This window comes from Heloderma suspectum, chromosome 17 (genome assembly GCF_057233095.1).
Source record: "Heloderma suspectum isolate Gila_16-S chromosome 17, 16-S_ref, whole genome shotgun sequence".
NCBI classification, from domain to species: domain Eukaryota; kingdom Metazoa; phylum Chordata; class Lepidosauria; order Squamata; family Helodermatidae; genus Heloderma; species Heloderma suspectum.
The window spans coordinates 18,511,933-18,537,517 of record NC_139474.1 but is presented as its reverse complement, the minus strand read 5'-3'; the positions used below and the strand labels follow the sequence as shown (position 1 = coordinate 18,537,517).

Below are 25,585 nucleotides of genomic sequence, written 5' to 3'. Positions count from 1 at the left end.
ATCACTGCATCTCCGTGGAAATGCTTAACCTGTGATGGAGTGCGGTGGGGGGGCAGGGGAGGATAGCACCCACCCTTTGCCCTCCTTTGGCATTTCTCAACCCTGTGTGCCACGAGGAAGGAAAAAATGAAGGGCACAATTCTATGCATGTTTAGACAGCAAAATGGGTCCTACAACTCCCAGCATGCATAGGATTGGGTGGGGCATGCTGGGGGTTGTAGGACATTTTTCTGTCTAGTAGGATTGCACCCTAAATTATTAGGCTTGCAAGAGGCGGGGGGGAACTCTCAGCCTTGTCTAATCCATCTATGCTGAAGCCAGGTAAGTCTGGAACAATTCTTCCGGGACAAGACTGCATTGTTAATCGTTCCTGCCGTTCATATATATGAACCTGCCCATACATTATGATCCATATTTGAGGCCCTCCTCAGAGTGCCTTCTCCAAGGGAGGTTCTGAGGGCAGCAACACGGGAGAGGGCCTTCTTGGTGGTGGCTCCCTAACTGTAGAACAGTCTCCCCAGTGAGGTCCACAGGGTGCCCACATTGTATTCTTTTCAGGGCCAGGTGAAGATTTTCTTCTGCTTCCAGGCATTTGAAGGCGTAAGATGAGACCTGTTATGCTTCAGTTGTTTGGGTTGTGTTTCTTCTGATGGTTTAGTTGTGTTATCATATTTTGGTATTTGAAGGGAAATTGTTGTAACTGTTTTATATTTTGTACATTTTTAATCATTTTGTAGTTAGACGCCCTTGGATCCTTTTCAAGAGAAAGGTGTCTAATAAAGTCGAAAAGATAATAATAAAAATAAGAAGTAGAAGAAGTTTAGCTTGCCTTAGGGTGCAATCCTTTGCATGTTTAGACAGGGAAAAATGTCCTACAGCTCCCAGCATGCCCCAGCCAGTATGGCTGGCTGGAGAATGCTGGGAGTTGTAGGAAATTTTTTCTGTCTAAACATGCATAGGATTGCACCCTTAGAAGTATTTTGCACTGTCAAAGTAAACCATTTTTGTTTCCCGGTGTGAGAGCAAAAATCAGGACTTCAGAAATGGATTCAGAAAATAAGCACTATCAGACCTTTCTCTTTAAAAAAAAAAGTAAGTTGCTATCAGTAGCTTTTGGAAAACTCTGGCCTAATTGAGTCTGGTCCCACTGGCGGCGGCTGCTGGGATCTTGGCCTCTGTGTATTACACACACACACACACACGCACACACACGTTTTATTCTGGACTCTGCGCTGCATCTTTCCTTACAATGTCGTAAATCCTCCACCCCTGTAGATGTCCCTGTGGGAAGGCAAGGAGGACTCCGAAAACAAGCTGCTGGGAAGCGTGTTTCCTTTCTCTGCCAGCCTTGGATCTCGTCGTCTGTTTCGCTCGCAGAGGAAAAGAAGGGAAAGGAAGGGCGGAAAGAAAGAAGAGAAAGAAGGCAGAAAGAAAGAGAAGAAAACTTCCAAGCAAGTGACCACAGCCAAGGCTTTGGGAAGGAACAAGGGAGGAAGGATTCCTGAGACCAGGGATGACAGCAGAGGTGGGGAATTGCAGTAGTATCCAAAGTTGTAGTCTCCCATCTGGACCAGGGGGATCCAAATGGGTTGCATTTACACTAGCAGGGCACACGGCAAGCCAGTTCCAAGCCTGTCTTGTTTCTTGCGCTGCTTTCCCTGAAAGCACTTTTCTCTCTCTCCTTTTCTGCTTCTGTTCACCCTGCCACCTGCTCTCTTTCACGCTCCTCTTCCGATACTCCTCTCTCCTTTTTCCCACCTTGGTCCTGGCTGGAAACCCTTTGCTGGGGTTGTTAAATGGCGTGGGCAGGAGCTGGCTCGATCCGCAGTGGCACGTACCACCACCTGGCACAGACTGGAGGCATGTTGGGTTGCAAAGAGACATATATCTACATCTGTATCTATGCATAGGGTGTGTGTGTACACTGATTAATGTGGGACAGCTTCCCCTGATCTGGCGCCTTCCAGACAGGGTTGGACTACAACTCCCATCTGCCCCATGCTGGTTGTAGTCCAACCATCCCGAAGGCGCCACGTTGCAGATGGTTGGCCTAGGAAAACAGGTCGAATCAAGAACTCTTAGCCCCCAAAGCTACATAAATGCAGCCTCTGTGTTTGTGTTCAATGCAACAGGGAGATTTTGGCTCTGGGCAGGCGGGCTGAGCCCTCCTTGAACTAAGTTTTGGGACGGTCTGGTTTGGTTCCAGATATAAATAGTGTTACGCGGAATCGTATTTCTATCTCACCTGCCCTCCAAGAAGCTCAGAATTACTGAGAATTACTCGGTGAGCGTGGTGCCTGAATAAGGATTTGAACCCAGGTCTCACTGGTCTTAGCCTGACACGTTTCAACGTAGTCTTCACTAACCTGGTTAGATTACAACTCCCATCTTCCCCAGCCAACATAGCCAGTGCCTAGCCTGCCCCATCCTTGCACCCTCCAGCTGTGTTGGGACTACAACTCCCACCACCCCTAGCATGGCCAGTGGCCTGCTTTCCCCAAACTGGCACCCTCTAGTTGTGTCAGGCTACAAATTCCCATCATCCCTTGTTGTAGTCCTACGCATCTGGAGGCCCCCATTCCGGGATGTCTTTCCACAGCATCATGCTGGCATTTACTCCTAGAAAAGCTGACCTGGCCAGGGGACTCCAGCCGTCATAGAATCATGGAATAGTAGCTTTGGAAGGGGCCTATAAGAGCATCAAGTCCAGCCCCCTGCTCAATGCAAGAATCCAAGTCAGAGCATCCCCAACAGATGGCTGTCCAGCCCGATATGGCTGTCCATATGGCTGTCCATGCCTCCAGTGTGGGAGAGCCCACCACCTCCCTAGGTCATGGGTTCCATTGTCATCTTGCTCTTAACAGTCAGGAAGTTTTTTCTGATGTCCAGCCGGAATCCAGCTTCCTGGAACTTGAGCCCATGATTCCGTGTCCTGCACTCTGGGATGATCGAGACGAGATCCTGGCCCTCCTCTCTGTGACTGCCTTTCAAGTCCTTGAAGAGCGCTATCCTATCTCCCCTCAGTCTCCTCTTCTCAAGGGTCAACATGCCCAGTTCTTTCCATCTCTCCTCACAGGGCTTTGTTTCCAGTCCCCTGATCATCTTCGTTGCCCTCCTCTGAACCCTCCCCAGCTTGTCTGCATCCTTCTTAAAGTGCGGCGCCCAGAACTGGACACAGTACTCCAGATGAGGCCTGACCAGTGCTGAGTAGAGGGGAACTAGGACTTCCCGGGATTTGCTTTAGAGACAGCCAAGAGCCGTCGTTGCCTGCAGGAATGGAGTGCTGTTATCACTTCTCCCACTGAAAGGCAGATTTGGATAGATTCTTCTTTCCCAGCCTACATCATAAATCTGGAACCCGGGTTTCATTTACCGACCTTAAGCTGAGTCAGCTTATGGACTTAAGGGTTGTTTTTTTTCGGAAGGACTGGTTCGACAGCTTTCCTCTTGCAAAAAACCCCGTGGGGATTCATCAGCAGGTGTGTTTCATGACAGCCGGAGCAGACAACCGTGTAGGTAGCTGTCGTTGTAGTTTGCCTCCCTTCTAGAACCAAGTTCCCCACCCCATATTCTTCCTTTGTGCTGTTCCTGTGCAACACCGACACGTACTTGAAAGCCAGATACTCTGCACCTCACACACCTTCGCTTTTTAGGCACCATTGTGGGGAATCCATCAGAGGTCTTCTGAAGAGACCCTCCTGGTGTTCCCACAAGGGCAGGGCCTTTAGCGTGTTGGCTCCCACCCTGCATAATGCCCACCTTACAGAGATCAGGCATGGTGCATCTACATTACTTTGTGTATGGCATTTGCTGAAGATTTTTCAGGCGTTTCCTGACCAATGACTCAATTCCAACCACTGCTTTATTGATCTGTTTGCTTTTACCATAACTTTTACTGCATTTTGTGTTTTCTTTCATTACACCACACTCAGTATCTCTCAATACGGAGCGGGTTATACATTATATAATGTATCATTATAAATGTATAATTACAATTAATTATAAATTAATAATATAATTATAAATGTATAATTACAACTATAATGTATAATTACATTTTATAATAAACAAACGAATCCGGCTGGGCATCGGATGAATTTTGTAGTCAGAATTCAAAGGCATAGCCCGTCGTAAGGCGAAAGGGCAGAGAGGAATTAGCGCCGAGAAGACCTCGGTAGTGGATCAGAGGACGTTTCCTGACCGACGTGTTGTTTGGAACTAGACTTTTGACCTGATGCGGAAGGTTTTATGTATGACTCCCGGCCAATCAGGTGTTTTGGCTGTCCTAGCCAATCAGGGACTGGACTGCCTGAAGTGGGCGGAGTTAGCATTTGCTAGGCCTTTCTGTCTGGCTAAAGCCGCACTCTCCCTCCAGACCTGAAGGGTGCTTTTTTTAACCCCACAGGGACCGACCCGAGACCCGGGGAAAGGAACATTTGTCCCATCCATGAGCGGGGTGAACGCGCTTAGCTGAAATAACGCATTAGTCCTTGGGAAAATCAGTGGAAATGCTGTCCTTCTGCAAGAATGAGATTAGGTGTGTCAGCAGGGCAGGTGCAGAACTACACAGATGAGCTTCTCCATCGTCTTTCTTTGTCTCTTTTGCCAGGAACTCATCGCCCAGCCGATTTAAGGACATTGACCACACAGCTCTCTTTCAACGCCCCACCAAACCCCCTTCGGAGGGTGGGGGAAAGGCAATACCCCGGAATGTGCGGTAGAGGAAGAGAAAACCCGAACCAGATGAAAACAAGATAGGCGCTGCCTCTGTTCTTGTTTGCATAACCTCAAGGACAAAAAGAGAGGAATATTTAAGGTCAATAAGGCAGATTCCACCTTACAGATCAGAAGCGGGGTGGCGGGGGCGGCAGGGAGAATATAACAACCCATGCTGGTTTTGTGTGTGCGCGCATGTGTGTTTGGGATTTTTTTTTAAGAGCTTTTTTTTTAAAAAAACTCTGTAGAGCAAAACCTTTGCATTTTTAACATTTTTATCATTTTGTGAAAATAAATTTCTTTTATTTCAAAGATAGAAGTGGGCTTTTTTAAAAATAAAGAAAAGAGAGAGAGACATAATTTTGTTTTATATTATTTTTTCACAAAAAGGAAAAAAACCCTTTTTATTTTTTAAAAAATGTACTCTTGAACAATCATTATCCAGAGTGTATGCGTGCATCCACGCACACACAGAGGCAGTAAGAGATTGGATTCCCTGGATCTTAAATAATTGAATTTAAAGTCCAAAAAGAAGAGGAGGAGGCAGAATTGATTGCTACGTGACACTTGCAAGAACCGGCAAACAGGAGGAGAGGAACATCTTATGAGAAGAAACGTTTTCATTTTTGTTTTTTTGCATTGAATTTTCAGCAGTGCCTAACCAAAAAAAATAAACACCCCTGAACCAGCAAACTAAGCTTTTAATAAAGCATGTTAGAATGCGCTCATGGTAGCTTTTAAAATAGGGAAAGAACGTCAAAAGGAATCCGCTGGAGAAACTGAGGATCATCAATTAACCCGGAATCTATTTTTTGTTTTAAAGTCCAGGTGCTTTCTGGCATTTGGAAGAAGGGGAGAAATTCGATCTAACGATTACTGCATATTATTGAGGGCACTGGAGACATTGGTTCAAGGAGGGCTTTTTGAGCTACCCCTCTGAGGGGAGAGCTATTAGTTTCCCACCTACAAACGCTGGCATCTGTTTTCCTCGGAAGAGGCAGAATCGGAAGCCAGCTCCAAATTCACCGTTCAGCAGAAAGTAAAAGGAGAGATTCGCTGGGATCTCTCGCCGGCGCAAAGAGGCACCCCAGAGGCATTCTGTGGTGAATGATCAGGGGGTTATAACAGACACCGCAGGAGGGGGTGTCCCGAATGGAGCCAGCAGAAGCCCAAGGCCAGAGGGAGAATGAAGCGTCTGAGCCCGAAATCCCTGCCACCCCCCAGGGCCAAGAAACGGAGGACACTGGAGTCGGGAATGCGAGGACGATAGGCGGTGCCCTCACAATGAACGCGAGGGGGCAGGAGGCATCCAAGGTGCCAGTGTGCGAGGAACCCCCCCTTGCCAGCAGCAGGGAAAGTGCTCCGAAGGGAAAGGCGCAACCAGACGCCAGCCTTGCGGAGTCTGCGATGCCCGAAGAGGCAGGCTCCGAAGAGAGGGAAGAGTTTCCTGGCGGGGAGGTCCCGGGGAGGGGCTCCACCTCTCTGCCAAGCAGCCCCGCCTCCGATCCGGGTGGCGCCCCCCAGCCGCGGGCTTCTCCGGCCAGCCAACCTCAGCTGCCCGACTTCTACTGCGTGAAGTGGATCAGCTGGAAAGGCGAGCGGACCCCTGTCATCACCCAGAGCGAGAACGGGCCCTGCCCGCTCCTGGCCATCATGAACATCCTGTTCTTGCAGTGGAAGGTGAGGCCCACCTGCGATCGCCTGTTACCGGGGGGACAGGCGGGGCAGGGGAGGAGGGCTTCTGAACGGGGCATCCGATGTCCCTCCCGAATGTTGTCTCTCTCGCTCTCTCTCATTCGCCCAGGTGAAGCTTCCTCCCCAGAAAGAAGTGATCACGTCCGACGAACTGATGGCTCACCTCGGTAAGTGGTGGGATCATGTTTCCGAGGGGCTGGGGGTTGCCTTGCCCTGGCACTGAACAACGCACTGGAGAGCAGGCGGGATGCACACCCTGGCTTCTGCTGTAGCTTAGCTGCGGGGGCCCTGCGTTGCATGCGGAAGGTCCTAGGTTCGATCCCCGGCATCTCCCGGCAGAGCAGGAAAAACTCTACCCTGGAGAGCCGCTGCCGTCAGTCAGGGTGAACAATACTGGGCTGGAGGGACCCAGAGTCTGGCTTGGTAGAAGGCAGCTTCCCATATTCCTATTTAAATCAGCCCTTTATTCAGAACCATGAGGACTAGAACCTTTCTTTTTAGGGAAAGGGCCTTAACTCAGTGGTAGCGCATTTGCTTTACGTGCAGAAGGTGCCAGGTTCGTTCCCCGACATCTCCAGGTAGGGATGGAAAAACTCCTGCCTGAAACCCCGGAGAGCCACTGCTGCCAGTCAGTGTCAGAAATATTGGGCTAGATGGGCCCGTGGCCGGACTCGGTATCAAGGCAGCTTCCCATGTTCCTATTAGCCGAGGAACTGAGGGTCACACCCTCATTCCCAGGAGAAAGATCAAGCCAAGGAGGAGACCAACCTAGCCCACCCATTGGATGGATGGTTGCAGGGAGTTCTTTCCCTGCCAGGAGGAACGTTCTGCTCCAATTGCCCTACAGCCCTGGGGCCATAGAAGGAAGGGGAACGAACGCTCTGGCCCCATCCATCCGGCCAAATAGCTACCGATCGCTATTCAAGCGAGAACACCAGCGAGGGAAGACCGGCCCGGCCCGAAGTGCGTTGAAATGCCCCTGTAGAGCTTGCTGGCCTCCCTCTTTCCCTCATGTGTGTCCTGTCTTTTTAGTTCATAGTTGGTCTCGCTCCTTTTTTTATTGATGGGGGCCGCTTTGGAAGACAAGGGTTGTCTGAAAATTGGGATAAAGAGACAGGAAATAAATAGTCAACCAGTCCCCTCCAGCACGTTTACAGCTGCCTTCTGTCGAAGGCGACCATGAATCATAGAATCATAGAATAGTGGGGTTGGAAGGGGCCTACAAGGCCATCAAGTCCAACCCCCTGCTCAATGCAGGAATCCAAGTCGGAGCATCCCTGACAGATGGCTGTCCAGCCCCATCTTGAATGCCTCCAGTGTGGGAGAGCCCACCCCCTCCCTAGGGAACTGGTTCCGTTGTCTTATTGCCCTAACAGTCAGGAAGTTTGAGACCAGGTCTGTCTGCTCCGAGTGTCAGTGGTTGGTATTGGTCTCTGCCTTTCCAGTGACATTGTTAACTGTCTGGGGAGAGCAGTTTCTGCTGGGAAATAACCAGGGATGTAAAATTCCTGGACATGTTGAGGCCTTGGGGAAAAACCCATTTTTTCCCAGATTTTTTTTTCCAGGAAAATTTGAGATTTTGGAAAAATTGAAAAATAAGCAATACTTTTTTTTTTAGCACTGTTTACAGATCTAAAGTCACTTTGTTGCATTAAGACAGCCTTCCTCAACCTGATGCCCTGGGTCCTTGGGGAAAACAGTCCTTGGGAAAATCCCATCTTTTTCCGAATTTTTCCGTTTTTTTTCCGGACCTTCACATCTCTAGGAACAACGCTCTTCGCACCCCCAGGCGGAATCCAGAGCACCCAATGTGGGGGTTTTGTTCCAAGATTAGCCAACAAAGAGTCTCTCTCTCTCTCTCTCGCTCTCTCTCAGGTGACTGCATCTTATCCATCAAACCCCAACAGCAGTCAGAGGCACTGCAACTCAACTTCCAGCAAGTGAGTTCATCCATCTCTCTCTCTCTCTGTCTGTCTGTCTTATTGGCTTCATGCCCTGTTTGTGGACATCTGACTGTCCACTGTTAGAAACAGGATACTGGGTCATGTGGACACTTGGTCTGATCCAGCAAGGTCCGCTCTTGTATTCTTTGACTGAACCAATGGCAATGGTGGGAGTGGCTGTCCAACACATCTGGAGGGAACCAGGCTGGGGAAAGGATGCCCTAAAGGGTTACCTGCACTGTCCCACCTTCTAAAAACCATTCCCAGCACGCCCTTCTTCTCTCTCTCCCACTGCAAACAGAACGTCAACGACGCCATGACGGTTCTGCCCAAACTCTCTACGGGGCTGGATGTGAACGTGAGGTTTACAGGAGTCTCCGACTTCGAGTACACGCCCGAGTGCATCGTTTTTGACCTCCTCAACGTTCCCCTGTATCATGGGTGGCTGGTGGACCCACAGGTGAGATCTTTTCCCCTGGCCTTTGGCGCTTCTGCAGGAGAGGTGGACTTGTGTCAGCAGCCTGCGTTTGGGTGTAGCGGAGGCTTCTGGGAGTTTTTTCTAGCTGAATTTCTCCAGCCTAGAAATCTGCACAGCCAAGATTGGGCTGTGAGGCACTGACAAACAGAATCGTTTGCCTGCCCCTCAAACATTATCCTGGGCTGTTGGGAAATGGAGTTACAAACAGCTGGTGGACAAAACCACCATTTTTTGTTTCCTGCATTGAGCAGGGGGTTGGACTCGATGGCCTTGTAGGCCCCTTCCAACCCTACTATTCTATGATTCTATGAAAAAGATGATAGATTTTAAATTCTTTCTTTAAGAAAAGAGCAAGTTTCTAGTCCTCATGGATATGACAGAAAGTCTGAAAGTATGTGGACTGTTTCTGTTGTCTCCAAAGCCAGAAACTGCATACAGAAGATTACATGGATATTGTTTCTGAGCTGCCTAGAAGCCAGAGGAACATATTTATATTTTCTAGGAGTGGGCCTATCATAAGATTGAAGGGGTCCTGTGCCCCCTCCAAGAACAGGGCCCCCCCATGGGAGAGGAGGGGGATCCAGGTCTTTGTGGGATTGGGACATTTGTGAATGGTCTACCAGCCTTCCCCAGACCATTTTTTAATTGCAAATTTTCAACAGTATAAAATCTCTAACCAGCACTAACTTTGCTGGCTGTGGATGATGGAGTTGTAGTGGAGCAGATCCACAGGATGCCAAGGTGGGCAAGCCTGATAGAAGAGCGGGCTTATATGCCTGACACCACCATTCTCAATTCTACTGGCATCCAAATGAAGTGGATTTCTTATCCCCCCCGCCCAATCCCTCGAAGAAGCTCAGTGAGGTGGGGGATGTTTTTGTACAGGATTCTCCCTCCCCACATTTTTAGTTTCCCATCAACCCTGTCAGGTAGGTGCGGCTGGGGGGACGGGGGCGTGATTGGCCCAGTGGAGTTTGAACCCGCGTCTCCCTGGACTTTGTCCCTTGCTCCCATCATGTCTCCATTTCAAAATCTGTTTTCTCTCCACCCCAGACACCAGAAGTGGCCCAGGCTGTCGGCAAGCTGAGTTATAACCAGCTGGTGGAGAAGATTATCACCTGTAAACACTCCAACGACCCTAATTTGGTGACCGAAGGTAACGCTTCTCTGCCTAGGCTTGTGAACACAATCGAGATCCGATGCGGTGGCGGGGTTGCTGGAGCCCCTGCGCTTTTCCCTGACCTTAACTAAGATCCAATTGGCAGGGACTACTCTTGGTGGTGGTTCCGTGATGTGCAGCTCCGTTCTCAAGGAGATCTGCCAAGCTCCCTCCCTCATGTTTCAGAGGGCCTTTTAACCATCTTTGTTTGCAGCGGCCGTTGCTGCTGTTTTAAATTGTATCGTTTGCGATCTTGCATTTTTACTGTTTTAAATTGTGTTTACGCCAGTTTAATATCGTAAATTGTTTTGCGATGGCTTTCTTTGGGGAAGGGGAAGGGGGGCTTTGAAAAGCCAGGAAGAAGTTCCTAAATCAAATCAAATAAACAGTCTTTCACAACGAGGAGGACCAGGGTGTTTGACCCATCACACCCGCCCTGTTCATAGATCATTTTCAGACCTTCACAGGTCAGTCTAGAGGCAAGTCAGGAAGACACATTCACCGTACCAGAGGTTGTTCCGTCTTTCAGCTCCCTCCAGCCTCTGATTTACCCAGCATGTTTTTGGTCGCTGGGCACATTTGGAATTTGGAGAGAGTGTTGTGGGTGCTCTCCCAAAATGGCTGCCCTGGGGGTGGGGCTTGCCCATTCATAACATGGCTGCCACAGTGGGCGTGGCCAGTCACAGATCACCCATTTCCCAGAAGGCAAAAGTGAGGAGGCTAAAAGTAATGTCACTAGCGAAAGAGCATAAGTACAAGGAGGGATGGGGGCCTGAGCGCCAAAAGAAAGAAAAGACCCACTCTTTGGAACCCAAACAAAGATGGCGTTGGGGGGCAGAACTTCACTTTGCCGTTAAAAAAGAATCATTTAAAGAATCTGAAGAAATAATACACAAACCAGGCGAGGGCCACAGATCCCATGATCCCTAGCCAGTATAGCCAATGGTGAGGGATCATGGCAGCTGTAGGTCAAAACATCGGGAGAACCACACGGTGTCCACATCTGCCCTAGGATCATAGCAGTGGAAGGTGCCTCAGAGGTCATCTAGTCTAACCCCATGCCGATGCATGAAATCCGCTACTGCGGCATCTCTGATAGCCGGCCGTCGAGCCTCTGCTTAAAAGCCCCCAACGAAGGAGAGTCCGCCACCTTCCGAGCCAGCCTCTTCCACCTTCAAACCACTCGTACCACCGGGAAGTTCTTCGTAACGTTTAGCCGAAATCCTCTGTCGCCTGAACCCGTTGGTTCAGGCCCTGCCCTCGGGAGCAGCGGAAAAGAAATGTGCTCTGTCGCCCCGATGCAACAGCGCTTCGACTGTCTGGAGATGGCCGTTGCATTGCCCCTTCTCCAGGCTGAACGTGCCCCTGTTCTTCAGCCTTCCCTCCCAGGACCTGCTGTCCAGCCCCTCACCATCTTTTGTCTTGAGCGCGTGTGAATATCTCCTCTTCTTCCCTTTCCCCGTTTACCTGCCACGTGGCAAAGTGAGAGACGTCAGGGGCCACCGTATTTCCTCTGTGTGTCTTGCTGTTTTTACCCCAGTCTCCTGCAGTGGATCCTCAGTTTCTTCCACCCTACCCCACCTTACCCCCCAACCACAGGCCTGATAGCGGAGCAGTTCCTGGAGTCCACCGCTTCCCAGCTCACATACCACGGCCTGTGTGAGCTCACGTCCATGGTCAAAGAAGGGGAGCTGAGCGTCTTTTTCCGGAACAACCACTTCAGTGCCATGATCAAGCACAAGGTAGGCCTCACGACGAGTGCAAATCACGCCGAACAATGTATGAAGCCGGAGTGTGGAACCTGAAGGCCACGTTTAGAGGTCTCCCGGCTTTTGCGCAGTTTTTCTAAGAAGATGAAACGCCTCTCTTAAGGCTGACTTACTGGCAATCAGAGCTTTAAGCCAAAATATGCTGCTATTTTTGGCCCCGCCCCCTTGCCTTTGGTCCCACCCACCACTGGAATCCGACCCCCGAAAGCTTCTCCAAAATAGAATTCAGCCCAAGGATGTAGTATATGTAGAATAAAAGCTCAGCGCATAGAGTATTGAGGTGACCAATGCTGCTGATACCTAAACATCTCCGCTTCCTTTTTTTTAAAAAACAAAACAAGTTTCTAGCCCTTATTGTGAGGAAATGCCCCAAAGTGCCTGGGCAAAGCCTGAGGGGATCTCAGAAGCAGAGACTCTGAATGAGAGTTCCAGTAGGTGCGGGCAAGGGCTGGTTGTGTTGCTTTAGCCATTATTCTCCCCGCAGAATTTGCTCTCGCTCCTCGTCAGCCCCAGACCTGCCTCTCATCAACAAACCTCACCTCCCGTTTCAATGGATGCTCTCCTGCGACTATCTAGACATATTTTAATGTATTTTATTATAAACGTTTATGTCAGGGGTGGGCAAGCTGAATCTGTGGGCCATGTGCAGTCCCCCAAAGCCTTTTTTTTTGCACCCACCCCCAGTATCCCGCCGCTGCGGCTGTGCCATCAAAACCCAGCAGGGGCAGAGATGGAGTCCGCAGTGGGGTCTGGGCAGACAGTGTGCCACACCTCGCTACCGCTGGAAGTTTCCACCCCTGATTCATATACTTCCCTTGGGGTGGGGGGGCTTAGAAAGCCATCAACTCCTTTCTTTCTTTCTTTCTTTCTTTCTTTCTTTCTTTCTTTCTGTCCCACCTTTTCCCCTCTTGCAAGGAACTGAAGGTGGCTTACATAGTCCTACTCGTCTCCATTTTATCCTCACAGCAACCCTGCGAGGTAGGCTAGGCTGAGAGTCAGTGACTGGCCCAGAGCCAGCCAGGGAGCTTCATGGCCGGGTGGGACTAGAACCCAGGTGTCTCAAGTCCCAGTCCAGCACTCTGACCACCATGCCATGCTTTTAACCCACCTTTCTGTGCTCTGTGCCCAAAGAGGCTTTGGACAAAACCAGTCAACCGTTTTGAAAGCGGCCGCCTTGTCTTTGTTTTCTCCCCTGACCCCCCGACTCCCCAGAGCCACTTGTACCTCCTGGTGACGGACCAGGGCTTCCTGCGAGAGGAGCAGGTCGCCTGGGAGAGCCTACACAACGTGGACGGAGACAGCTGCTTCTGCGATGCCGAGTTCCACCTCAGCCGCGCCCTGGGCCAGGAGGCAGCTGGCGGATCCCCGCTGGACCAGCAGCTCAACCAGAGGCAGGTGGACCAGGTAAATGGCAGCCCAGTGCTTGTACCCGCGTGCAGGGCCAAACCCCGAGAAAGAAGGCGAGAGGAGGTGGGGATCCAGGGGGTGGTGCAGCCTGGCCCGGACCTTGGGGCCGAATTCTGGGCCCCTACAGCCTGGGAGGGGGGGCCACATGAAAGCTCAGCGAGGAGCAGGTCCAAACTCTGCTTTTATCCCTGTAACGACAGTACTGTGATTACCGGGCTTTTCTACATGGCGCTTTTAACCCGCCCCTTTACTGACGCTTCTGTTTCCAGATTCTTTGTGGGATTAAGATCGCCTCCTTTACACGTATTTTTCCCCTGGGGGGTTTCTTTCTCCGCCTTTCTATATGTTCCATTAGTCAGCCACTGCAGTCTAGCAGCATTACGCAATTACATGAGATTTCTGTGGCATCATAGAGGCCATTCAGACAAAATAACACACTTTTCCCATTAAGAAAAAAAAACCCGTGATAATGAACGCAATGCACAGGAGAGGTCCTGGAGGATGGTGAGGCTGTGTAAAGGACCTGCAAACTCCTGTGAGTGGACAATCACAAGCGCGCACTAAATGCCTCACGTAGAAAGGATCTAAGTGAGTTTAAAATGCCAAACTGCACATACACGTTTTTAAAATAGGGTTGGCTGTTGTTGTTCTAATGTGTCAGGAATGTAGAAGCAGTTTTGAAGCATGGGATGGTGGCAGAGGTGGGGAAGAGAAATGTTAGCTGTCTACTTCACAACTAAAGTAATACACGTGGCCATCAAAAGAGCCCCCCCATGAGACCATGAAGCCCAGGGTCTAAAATTACCTAGCTGTGCCACTGCATCTAGGACTTGGTAAGGTGTAGGGTGCAGGGGCTGGGAGAGGAATGAACTCCACGCCCCTCCACAAACTCACACACCAATCTGAGGTTCACCTGCAGCAAAGATTAGTTCCGAGTCCTGTACGTCAAGTCACGCACGTGAGGTTGTACACATGCATGTACAAGTCGATGCGGTGTTCCTTGCTGCCCTTGGGAATCCTACTCCCACCCCAAGACTGTTCCCATGGATGTGGCTTCTCAAGAGAGTCCTTGAACGAGTCCTTAGCCAGCTGGCTGGCTTGAACAAGATAGTTCGCATTCTGCGTGCGCGCATGTGAGTACGGCTTTCGTACATATTCCTGGCTGCCACTGGGAACCCTACCCCATTCCCAAGTTCTATCTTCTCCAGGTGGTCTTTGTACAAGTCAACCCGACTGGCTCAGTTCAAGAGTCTTCAATCTCTGCGTGTGCACAACTCGGAGACACGTGCCTGGCTGCCACCAGAAACTTGCTCCCTGTCTCAGGGCAGCTCTCACAGGATCTGACTTCTGGAGATGATCCTTGAATTAGCTCCGAGCCCATTGAACAAGTGTTCTTAAACGGGTGTGCGCACGCAAGAAAATACGACTACCATAGACGTTCCTGGCTGCCACCGAGAATCCCCTCGCTACCCACTGCGGGAGCTCTGGAAAGGAATTCGGCTGTCGGGCTGAAAGACGTCCGACCTCCCTGTTTTAAGTTCTCCCTAGCCGCATGTTGCAATGCCATTCTGACCTGCCCACCCCTCCTCTTTCTTCCTCCCCCCCCCAGGACTACATGATCGCCTTGTCCCTCCAGCAGCAGCAAGGCGGGCCCGCTCTGAGCGACCTGGAGCTGGCCCAGCAGCTGCAACAGGAGGAGTATCAGCGGCGGCAGCCTCAGCCACCGCCCACCACGACCCCCCCGGCGCAGGTAGGATGGGTGGCGCTCAGCCCCCACGTGCACTTTTGGCCCAGCCCGGCAGCCGCCCTGCCATCGCCCTTTGACACACGGAACACAGGGGCCCGGTGGGGCCATGGAGCCTGGGCTCGCAGGGGTGACGCACGTTTTAATGAGCAAGGATGCTGACAGATCCCTCGCACCCCCCCCCCCCAACTAAGGTGCAATCGTCCCCGTAGCTGGGGAGAAGTTAATTTTCCCAGTACCGATAGATCATTCCCTGTTGTGGCGCAAAGTCTTTTGGGAAGGCCTGGACTGAAATGGGCGGGGAAGACCTACTATAGCAGTCTGTCGTTGCTCTGACGCTGTGTAAGGGACCTCTTCCGTCCCAGGCTTCTCTCCACCGCGCCTTCTGCCCCACGCGTCGGAGAGAGCCCCACACTGGCGATCTCCGTCCATTGGCACGCCTCTCCCCCGTTTCCATTTGTCCCCCTGCCCTCTCTCCTTTCAGGGGAGAAGCCCAGCTCCGTCCCGCTCGCCCGGAGAGCGCAGGCAGCGGCAGAAGCAGGATTCCGACTGCACCATCCTGTGAGGGCGACGCACCGGTGCCCTGGACCCCCGCTCCCTCCTCCCTGCCCTCGCTGCCATCCCCAACCTCCGGAGCGCACCACGGGGAAGGCTTTGTTCCGTTAAGCAGTTCGCAAGACCGCTTGTCCTTTCTCCCCATTCTGGGGCCGAAACCAAAAATTTTTTAAAAGACAAAAATAAGCTAACCTTTGGGTAACGGCGAACCTTATCTTCTCCAGTGTTCTCCCCCCCACCCCACCCCCTTGATGTGATTAGTCTCGGCTTTGTTGCGGGGGGGGGGGAGGGTTGCAGAGTTTGGGCCATGGATGGGGCGGGGGCAGAGGAGAAGACTAGCCAGGGTCAGGAAATCAGCAAACCATCAGTGGCGGGGCCTTCTGGGGGAAGCCCAGAGGGCCAAATTTGGCCCTCGAGTCTGAGCTTCGACAGCCCTGCTCTAGAGTGTCACGGGTGTTTTCCAGCAGCTGAACCTCTTGGAAAGGGAGCTGCCGTTGCCTACGTCTTTATAGGAGGTGTTTCAGCACCTCCTCTTAATGGCTTGGGTGATACGCTCTCTCCCCTCTGCCCCCAAATCCAGGCCGCACGATCCAGAGGCTTTCCCCCCCCCTTTTCTTTTTTACACCTCCCTGCTTTTTGGGGGAGGCGGCGCACAGATGCCTCTATAGTGGCTCATGGCTGGCCTGGAGGTACCCCTCCCACTTTGCACAAAGAAGACCCCAGGCTTGATCCCAGCCTCTCCAGTTAAAAAGGATCAGGGAAAGGGTTGGTCAAGGCAGCAGCTTTATATATATCAGAGCATAGCTGGAGAGATTGTGTAGGTGGAGACACTGTCTTGAGCTCACAGGAAGGCAGGCGCCCTGCATTCGCCACAGCCCAGGGGACACGATCCAGAGCCTCTTGGAAGCCTTGTCGGCCACCCAGAGACACTGTTGTAAAGGGGGAAAGAAGGAAGCAGTGACAGACTTTAGAAATGAAAACAAGACAATAAGTGAGCCCCGCTCAGACAGTGTTCAGTTAATGGGTTGCTCCATATCTGGTCAAATATGAGGGCGGGGTTTTCATTGGGCTAGGTGAGCCTTCTCGAACCCACGGCCGACCTAGAGTAATCACAAACACAAAAGAGCTTTAGGTTGTCCTCCTAAAATGTTGAGGAATGGGTGAGAGAGGGAGTTCCCCCCCAACTCTGTACATGGGCAGAGGTGTTTGTTGCAGGCATGGGGGAGGGAACGGTCCCTACTAATCCACAAACGGGAAGATTTGGGTTGTTGGTCGTAACAAAAAAGATATATAAATAAAATGAATAAAAATATGCTGGGGCTGTAGGAATCTGGATGAGCCCCAGCTGCAATGAAGCATGACTGTTTAAGTTTCTGACATTACCACTGTGATGCGAGAGGCAACAGGAATGCAGGATTTATTCACTGATGGAATGTGAATACAGATGGTCAGGAGAGGAGTAATGGATACAAGGTTTAGCAGAGGTATGGAAGGAAATACATAAGCTTTAATCATTTCAAAAACAAATCATTACGATTTCTAAAATGTGGACAGAATACTGCCAAGGCAAGTGGGGGGCAGCACTCAATTTTAGGGCTGTCACCCAATTAATGACATCGTAAATTGATTAATCATATGTGTTTTGAGTTGGTTAATCAATTAAATATGCATATGTTTACATTTGAATAAACAGTACTTCGCAAATAAAAAAATGCTTGTTCTTTTCTTTTTTCGGAGAATGCACGCCGGTGTTGCAGCTGGCACTGCCTTAGAAGAGGCATTCCCTCACACGCACCTCTTCTAAGATGGTAGTGGTATTCCAATACATGCCCTATATTCTAGGGATGTTGAAACTCTTTCAGCCCAAATTCCATTTTGGAGAAGCTTTTGGGGGCAAATTCCAGTGGTGGGCAGGGCTGAAGGCAAAAGGAGTGGGGCCAGAAATCCCCTTCCTGTGTGTGAAAAAAGGGATGGGGGAATGCCTCTTCTAAAATGGTAGTGAAAGAGACTTTCACTGTGTGAGAAAGAAGGGGGGGAAATGCCTCTTCTAAATGGGTATTGGAAGACCCACGCGTGATGGAAAAGAGGGAAGGTCTCTTCTAAGATGGCATTGGAAGAGGCATTCCCCTCCTGTGTGTGAAAGAATGGGGCAAATGCCTCTCCTAAGATGATATTTTAAATTTTTCAGACTTCAGCTCCCATCAGCCCCAGCCAGCATGGCCAATGTTCAAGAATGCTGGGAGTTGTCATTTAAAACATCTAGAGGACACCCATTTGGAGAAGGCTGACCTGTCTAGTCTGGTTTTGCACAGTGGACAACCAACCAGATGCCTCTGGAAGGCCACAAGCAGGACCTGAGAGCGACAGCACCCTCCCACCCATGTTCCCCAGCAACAGGTAGTTAGAGACAGACTGCCTCCAGACCTGGAGATCCCATATAGCTATCATGATTAGTGGCTGTCTACTATTATTACCCCCTGAAACAAGCAGGTTTTCAGTGCAGTCCTATTTAAGCACGCTGGTTTGCCTTGGCTCAGCAAGAAAACCCAAAGATGCCCAGCTCTTTCTCCTTAATTAAATTCCACCACCCCTACCCCAGGCCTCTGAAAATTCCTGACCCGACATGGGACTGGCAGACAGAAGGAAACTAACGCGACCGGTCAAGCCAGACCTTGCAGGCCAGGGGACGTCCTTGGCCCAATGTGTATGGATCTTCGCCGTGGGGTGTTGCGGAGAGGAGGAATGGATTGGCTGGGACTGAGAGGGAGACTGCCCCGTTTACGCCGAGGATCCTGAGCAGAGAGCCCCTTACAGGTCTTCTGCCCTGCACAAGCCGAGCAGGGCTACCTGGCAGTCACCTTTGGTTTCCGCCTAATTAGGAGATAAAAAGAGGCGTTCAGGAAGGACAGTTGTGTAAAATACCAACCTGGTGCCCTTTAGATGTTTTGGACTTCAGCTCCCATCAGCCCCGGTCAGCTTGGACAATGGTCAGGAATTCTGAAAACTGGGGTCCAAAACAAGTTGCAATGAAGAAAGGGGTACACGATGCGTCCAAAGTTTGGCCGTTTTCTGTCCTCGAGAGCGCTCAGCACGCACCTCGATCTGTTCCTTTGACATCAAATGACTTGGGCCAGGGAGAGGGGAGAACTGGATCTCCTGGTAGATCTCTGGGTGATTTGCAGTAATAGATCGGCAAGGAGTTCCGACTCCCAATTGCGTGACGATAGCGGAGAGAACATTACGCCCGCCCCTTACATTATGCTGCTGAAATGAAGGAAGGCTGGAGCAACCAGGAGCGGGTTTGTGTGTGTGCAATTCACGCACAGACAAATCCCTGGGCTCAGGATGCTTTCACCCTATGTCTGTGACTTTTGCACCCGCCTCCGGCTGGTGGGTTCTCAGGCTTCTGGTTAAAAGGACGAAGCAGATCTTGCCTGCTGAACTCTGCCCACCCGTGAAATGCCTTTGGTCGGAGCATGCCTTTTATATTATTTATAGCAGGAACACTTGAGGGCCAAATTCCATTTTGGGGGAGCTCTGGAGAGCCGGATTCCAGTGCTGGGTGGGGCCAAAATCCCCCAAATGCCAGCCTATTTTAGCTGGAAGCTCTGACCGCCAGTAACCAAGCCTTAGGGGAGGCATTTCAGCTTTTTGACAGTGGGATAAAACTGCACGCAACCCAGGAAACCTCGCCTCCAATACTGTGTCCAGTTCTAGACACCAGACTTGAAGAAGGATCAAGATAAACTGGAACAAGTTCAGAGAAGGGCAACAAAGAGGATCAGAGGGACTAGAAACTCAGTCCTGCCAGGAAAGATTGAAGAAACTGGGCGTGTTTAGCCTTGAGAAGAAAAGACTGGGGCAGCGGGGTGGGTGGGGGGTAGGATAGCACTTTTCAAGTGCCTAAAGGGTTGTCAGGCAGAAGAGGGCCGCAACCTGTTCTCTATCCTGCAAGACTGAAGGACATGAAATAACAGGCATAACCTTCAGGAAGGCAGATTTCGGTTGAACATTAGGAAAAATATCCAAATGGTCCAACAGTGGAACTAGGCAGCTGCCTAGAGAGAAGATGGGCTGCCCACCGTTGGAGGCGTTCAAAGACTGGACAGTCATCTGTCAGGGATGCTTTAAAATGGATTCCTGCACTGAGCAGGGACTTGGACTCAATGACCCCTTCCAACGCTACGATTCTATGAAACCACCAAACACTTGGGGGAAAGGGGGCATCGCCTGAGGATCCCCAGCAGACCAAATTTGGCCCCCGGGATGCCCAAATTTTTCTACACCCCTGATTTATAACAAAGGAAAGCTGAAACCCCAAAGAAGGGTCCTGGAATATTCCCCGAGGAGGTCGGGTCCTTCATGTACAAGGCAGGGTAGCTCAAGAGACCCATTCCAAGGGGAAGAGCAGTGGGGGCAGGGGGGGGTGTTTCCTTCATGTCCTGTTTATGGCCACCCCAGAAGCACCCAGCTGTCCGTTGCTACTGGGGTAGATGGAGCCTTGTATTCTTAGATAGGTCTACCAGCAGCTATTAACCTCCATGTTCAGGGACAGCCTACCTTTGAACAGCAGATGATGGGGGTCAGAGAACAGGGGAGGAGTGCAGGCTTCTCGGAGGCATCTAGCTGTCCCTTGTTGGAAACAGCACACTGGGTCCGTCGGACTAAGTAAGGGTCTCCTAACGTTCTTTTAGCTCTAACTTGCCCCCGAACGGAACGGCTCACCTTCGGTCACCCCAGCTCGCCCCTGCAATGAAACCCCCTTGGGACCTTACCCAGATGAATGAGTAGAGAGAGATTCCATAATGCTTTCTGAACTGTGTTCGGATGCTCAGGAGGTCAGTTTCGCGACGGGCAATCATGATCCGAGCCAGCGTCCTTGGACTGCCTCCAGGACCCTACGCGGGGGTGCAAGGGAGACAAAAGGAGGGGGGCAAAAGAGATCAGGAAAAGTTGACCATGACATTCGGCTGTCACCCGAATTTAAGAAAGCTTAGGACCCAATCCATTGTGCGAGTTTTCAGTCGGCCAATCCATTAACCATGTCAAATAAACCTGCATTTTTGCAAAGCGCTTGTTTTATACACATGCACCCACAACATTAAAATCTGCTGTCTTTTTGACCAAGGAGCGGGCTAGTAGCTCAGTGGGCTTATTTGCAAGGTTGTGCGAATGGATGACAAATGGAATTTTCTAAAACAAAAAAATCGGGGAGATAGCTGCGACACAAATGCTGTTGTGTCCCTCCTTGAAGGGAGGAAAGGGAAGGTACAACTGAGACAGTCAGAAAAATGGTTGTGTGGAAAAATCCTCACCTTAACTGCTTGGTAGATCTTTCTAGCAAAATACAGCGGAGTGTTTCGGAGAAGAGAGACTGCGAAAGAGAATCTTTTGTTACCCCCAAAATTAATAGCAACAGATCACCACCTTTTTTCTTTTTGTTGCATTTGCCTGACAGGGCTCCTCCTGTGCCTTTTAACAGCAGGCAGAAATTTAACAGGGCAAGCTCCCTGGCATGGACATGGAGCAATGAGGGGAGCTGCACCTGTTGAATTTTTTCCCTGTTCGAATGCACAACAGCTCTTGTTTGGAGGGGAGGGAGGAAGGGATTGGCAACGCTCAATTGGAGCCATTTTGAAATTTCCCCTTCGGCTAGTCCAGAAAAGGTGCTAGTCCCTAAGCATTTGTTGGCTAGATTTTTTGAGCTGCGCACAGCAACGTCCAGAGTTGCATCTACTCCAGTTTCTAAAATTAACATTCCAGATAGGGGCAAATCTGAATTCTGCCCCAGGAAAAGCTGCACAAGGAAAACAGAGCAAATGAGCTCTGCCAGTTTGCTTCTGCTCTTTTGCATGTTTTGTTTATTCTGACTTGGCCTTAGGAGGGGGTGAGGTTGGGGGAGCCTCACCTGGGCCATACCTACCCAACGTCAAGCCAGCTTCTCGGGCATCACCCTGGAAGTATTTCTCCACGGCTTCCTCTATCTGGAACCCAGTCATCTTCTGGTACCGGCTGAACACTGTGGGAGCAAGCATAGGCTGAGACGGACCTTTCCCCAATTTCTCACCGCTGAAGCTGGCTTCTTTTCTGAATTAAAATCGGCAGCGCTGCCTGCTCCTCATTTTCCCCTTTCGAAGTGAGAGAGGTCGTCTGCCGCACAAGTCACTGATCCAAGCCAGACGCCCGACGGGAGGAAAGCAAACCCAGATCGTGCAGAGGTGCAACAGTGTAAGAGGTGCAACAGCGTGGGAAGACAACTGCCTCCCTCCCTTTGCAGCTGCTCCATAGCAACTGGTATTTAGAGGTAGACTCTCTCTGAGGCTGGAGGTTCCATGACAGCCAGTGTGGCACTCGGGAGATCCAGGTTCTAGTCCCCACTCACTGGGTGACTTTGGGCCAGTCACTGTCTCTCAGCCTAACCTACCTCACAGGGTCGTTGTGAGGATAAAATGGGGAGAAGGACCGTGTGAGCTGTCTCGGGTTCCTTGCAAGCGGGGAAAAGGGCAGATTATAAATGTTATAATGAGTGGAATTTAGAATCAGGGACCCTCTTCTGAGGGCAGTTATACCTGCTGTCCCCATCGAATGAGCCAATTACGTTCGAGGGAGAGAGATCCATTCTTAGCGGAAGTTGATTGGGGGAAAGAGGGAAGCCCCGGACAGTAATCTGTGCAACAGGCAACCACCTCGGAGGTTCAGCAAATCCTGCTGCATTTCTACAAACAGGAATGGTTGAAGAGTCTTGCCTGATAGAGAGATGTGCTGGGATCACCCACCTTCGGAATGGAAATGGGCCTCACTCACTGCAGTGACTCATCCAGGGAGGCTACGAGCAGCCTCCCCAGTCGCACCTCTGCACCATGAGAGACCAGACGATCCAATGCACCCGACGCTAAGAAAGGGAGGGATTTCCCAACCTTCAGCAGGGACTGAGTGGAAGGAGACAAACCCAGGGACTCACAAAGAGAGGTTGTTGTTGTTGTTGTTGTTGTTGTTATTAATAATACCCTGCCTTTTTCCCAATACTGGGGCTCAAGGCGGCCTTACAACGTTAAAACTTGTACAATTAAAACCTATTAATAGAAATATAAATACAACCGTACAGAAGTTAAAAATATAATTAAATCATCAATATTAAAATTGTAAAAAATATTAAAACATTAGAAGACAACCACCACAACAAAAATAATATCCATACGTCACATTTTCACGCGTCCAGACTAGTTATCCCCAAAGGCCTGCTGGAACAAAAAGGTTTTTGCATGCCTACGAAAACATATCAAGGAGCGTGTCCCTCTCGCCTCCCTGGGAAGGGAGTTCCAGAGCCTTGGGGCAGCCACTGAGAAGGCCCACGTTCCCACCAGGTGTGCCTGTGATGGTGGCGGGATGGCGAGAAGGGCCTCCCCTGAAGTTCTCAGGGCACGAGTAGGCTCATAGGGGAGAATACGGTCTTTCAGATAACCTGGTTGTGGGCACTCTCCCTCTGTGGGAGGCACTCAGGAGAGGGAAGGGCCGTAGCTCGGTAGCAGAGCTCCCGCTTTGCAGGCAGAGGGTCCCAGGTTCGATCCCCGGCATCTCCAGGTAGGCCTGGAAAAACTCTTGCCCGAAACCCTGGAATGCTGCTGCCGCCAATCCATGTTGACAATTCTGAGCTAGGTAGAGAAAGGGTCTGACTTAGTGCAAGGCAGCTTCCGATGTTCCTATCAGTGCCTTTTTCTTAGTTCATGTTTGGGAATTCCTGGGTAAGAGGAAGCCCAGCATGCTGGGTGCCAGAAGATTTCGGGCACATGGGCATTTTTTCCTTCCTCTGGTCTAACCAGCCCACCCACTGCCTCCACGCTTATTCCTCCTTAAGACGTTTTGGAACCTGCTGTTTAAATTTAGCCCACACCCACGCGCACAATTTAGGTTGGTTACTTTCTCGGGGAGACAGGCTATCTGTGCCTGTAACAACACAACTACGGTCAGTAATGCAAGGCGCGAATGCATCACCACTCCTCACGGAAAAGCGAAATCTCTACCCACTTTCTTTTCGAGCAAAGCTTCCATACCATTTACAGAACCCGCCAAACAAATAATAATATAAAACCCACAACAACGACAGAATGATTCCCATCTCAGCACTTGGCTTCTCGATTTGGATTTACATTTTTGCTCTCTTTGGACATTCTCCTCCGCTTTACCATGCTCAACCGTTCTTTTGTCGGCAGCTGGGTTCAAATCATTATGTCACCATCCATTTATTCCCTTTTGCTTCTATTTAACGGACATCTGTATACTGACTGTTATCCTAAGTTATTCCTGATATAAACATTAATATATGCCACAATTTATTCTTGATATAAGCATTAATTTTTGGAAAAACATTATTTTTTTTTAAGAAAACTGGCTGGCAAGGGAGATAGCATATGTATGTATGTATGTATGTATGTCTGTATATACACACACACACTATCTTTGCACCTCTATCTTGAAAAGAAGCAGAGCAGGCTATCTGACAGAGGTGCTGTAGCTGCAGAACCTGCATTGCACGGATGGTTGGACTAGATGATCTCCAAATCCCTTCCAAGTCTATGGTTCTAAGTTTGGAGGGAAGGCAGAGCAAACAGGGGTCCCCAGAGGCTGATGGGCATGGGGGTGAGAGAGCCACCACAGCTCAGCATCTCACAATACCTGATGGGGATAGGGAAAGAATGATTTCCACATTGGAAGCTAATTGGTTAAGGAGAGCCCTTGAATAATCAGGGGGCTTGTGACTCAAAGGCTCCAGGAAATTCATTTCAGAGCCATTTGAACACATCGCATAGGATGCCAACATGGCTAAGCACAACCTCTCCTGCCCTGCAACAGATGGACACAGCCATTGCAGGCGTTACAAGCTTGCCTCGGTTCAGATGTTCGGGGCTGCGTTGGGTTAGGATTCTGATCCATTCGTTCTCGTCCAGCCTGCCTGGGTTGCTGCCACTGCCCGCATTCACAAGAGCCTGGAAGGACACACGACAAATGTTTTGTGAGGTGTTTAGACAAATGGTTTTGCAGTTGAAATAAGGGCTTTCCTCCTCAATATACCTGTCCTGTCAATTCCAGGCTCAGACCTCAACCTTGGTCCCAGGACATGTTTAAAGAGCCAGTGCTGAGCTTTCAGAACATTGGGAAGAAGTAGTAATACAGGATGAACTGTGGTGCTGGAGAAGACTCTTACGAGTCCCCTGGACTGCAAGGAGGTCAAATCAGTCCATCCTAAAGGAAATCAACCCTGACTGCTCATTGGAAGGGCAGATACTGAAGCTGAAGCTCAAATATTTTGGCCACCTAATGCAAAGAGAAAATTCCCTGGAAAAGACCCTGATGCTGGGAAAGCCTGAAGGCAAAAGGAGAAGGGGACGGCAGAGGATGAGATGGCTAGATAGCATCACCGATGCAATGAATATGAACTTGAGCACACTTGGGGAGAGAGCGGAGGACAGGAAGGCCTGGCGTGCTGTGGTCCATGGGGTCACGAAGAGTCGGACACGACTGAACGACTGAACAACAACAACAAGTAATACAGGAATACCCTGAAGCATGTACAGAGCAAGAGCTCTTCAATCCAGTCCAAATACAGAGTAACCAGAGCCACACATATCTGGGATCAGGGGAAACTGTGTGAGCCCCAGAACCCCTCTCTTTCTCTCTCCAAATATTAACCACTGGCTTCATCGACCTCATAGAGCATTTGAACGGGGCTGGAGAACCAGAAAGAATAACGAAGGGGCGGGGAGTCTTCAAAACGTATACTCAGGCTTCATTTAAATGGGGTCTCTCAAGGCCTTAGTCCCAGAACCTGTTAAATCTTAAGTAACTCTGATCATGTGCAGAGTGCCTTTCCCCAACTCCATTTCTACCGCCTAAGCTAGGCTTCTGCAACCTGGTGCCCTCCAGATATTTTGGACAACAACTCCTAGCATTCCTGACCATTGGCCATGCTGCCTGGGGCTGATGGGAGTTGCAGTCCAAAACCCCCGGAGGGCACTAGGTGGAGGAAGGCTGTTCTAGGTGGTTGTATAGCAGCAATATTTATTTCATACAATTGCCCATACGCATATAGAAATACAGTATAACAATGCATTTGCAAACTAG

The 25,585-nt window shown here is 50.3% G+C and overlaps 2 protein-coding genes across 6 annotated transcripts in view; one reads left to right on the top strand and one right to left on the bottom strand.

Moving 5' to 3' along the window:
- The first annotated feature begins 1,373 nt into the window (after positions 1-1,373).
- Positions 1,374-17,171, top strand: MINDY1 (MINDY lysine 48 deubiquitinase 1). 4 transcript variants are annotated; one of them, XM_084823433.1, is made up of 10 exons: positions 1,374-1,525; positions 4,610-6,396; positions 6,521-6,578; positions 8,287-8,351; positions 8,656-8,814; positions 9,886-9,988; positions 11,591-11,733; positions 12,973-13,164; positions 14,777-14,917; positions 15,396-17,171. In XM_084823433.1, exons 2-10 carry the CDS (start codon positions 5,869-5,871, stop codon positions 15,474-15,476), a joined length of 1,470 nt encoding a protein of 489 aa, XP_084679559.1. In that variant the 5' UTR covers positions 1,374-1,525; positions 4,610-5,868; the 3' UTR covers positions 15,477-17,171. The 4 variants fall into 4 exon arrangements, with proteins under 4 accessions (XP_084679559.1, XP_084679560.1, XP_084679558.1 ...); XM_084823434.1 differs by having other exon boundaries at positions 1,374-1,451; positions 15,396-17,167; XM_084823432.1 differs by lacking the exon at positions 15,396-17,171 and having other exon boundaries at positions 14,777-15,160.
- ANXA9 (annexin A9) overlaps positions 16,859-25,585 on the bottom strand; it is a 21,240-nt gene continuing 12,513 nt past the window's right edge. For both annotated transcript variants that reach the window (XM_084823444.1, XM_084823443.1), the window contains 5 exons: positions 24,351-24,450; positions 21,390-21,485; positions 20,782-20,840; positions 20,242-20,364; positions 16,859-18,337 (listed from right to left, as the gene is read on the bottom strand). In XM_084823444.1, coding sequence (XP_084679570.1) covers positions 18,275-18,337; positions 20,242-20,364; positions 20,782-20,840; positions 21,390-21,485; positions 24,351-24,450 — 441 coding nt within the window. In that variant the 3' untranslated portion in view covers positions 16,859-18,274. The remainder of the gene's footprint in view (positions 18,338-20,241; positions 20,365-20,781; positions 20,841-21,389; positions 21,486-24,350; positions 24,451-25,585) is intronic.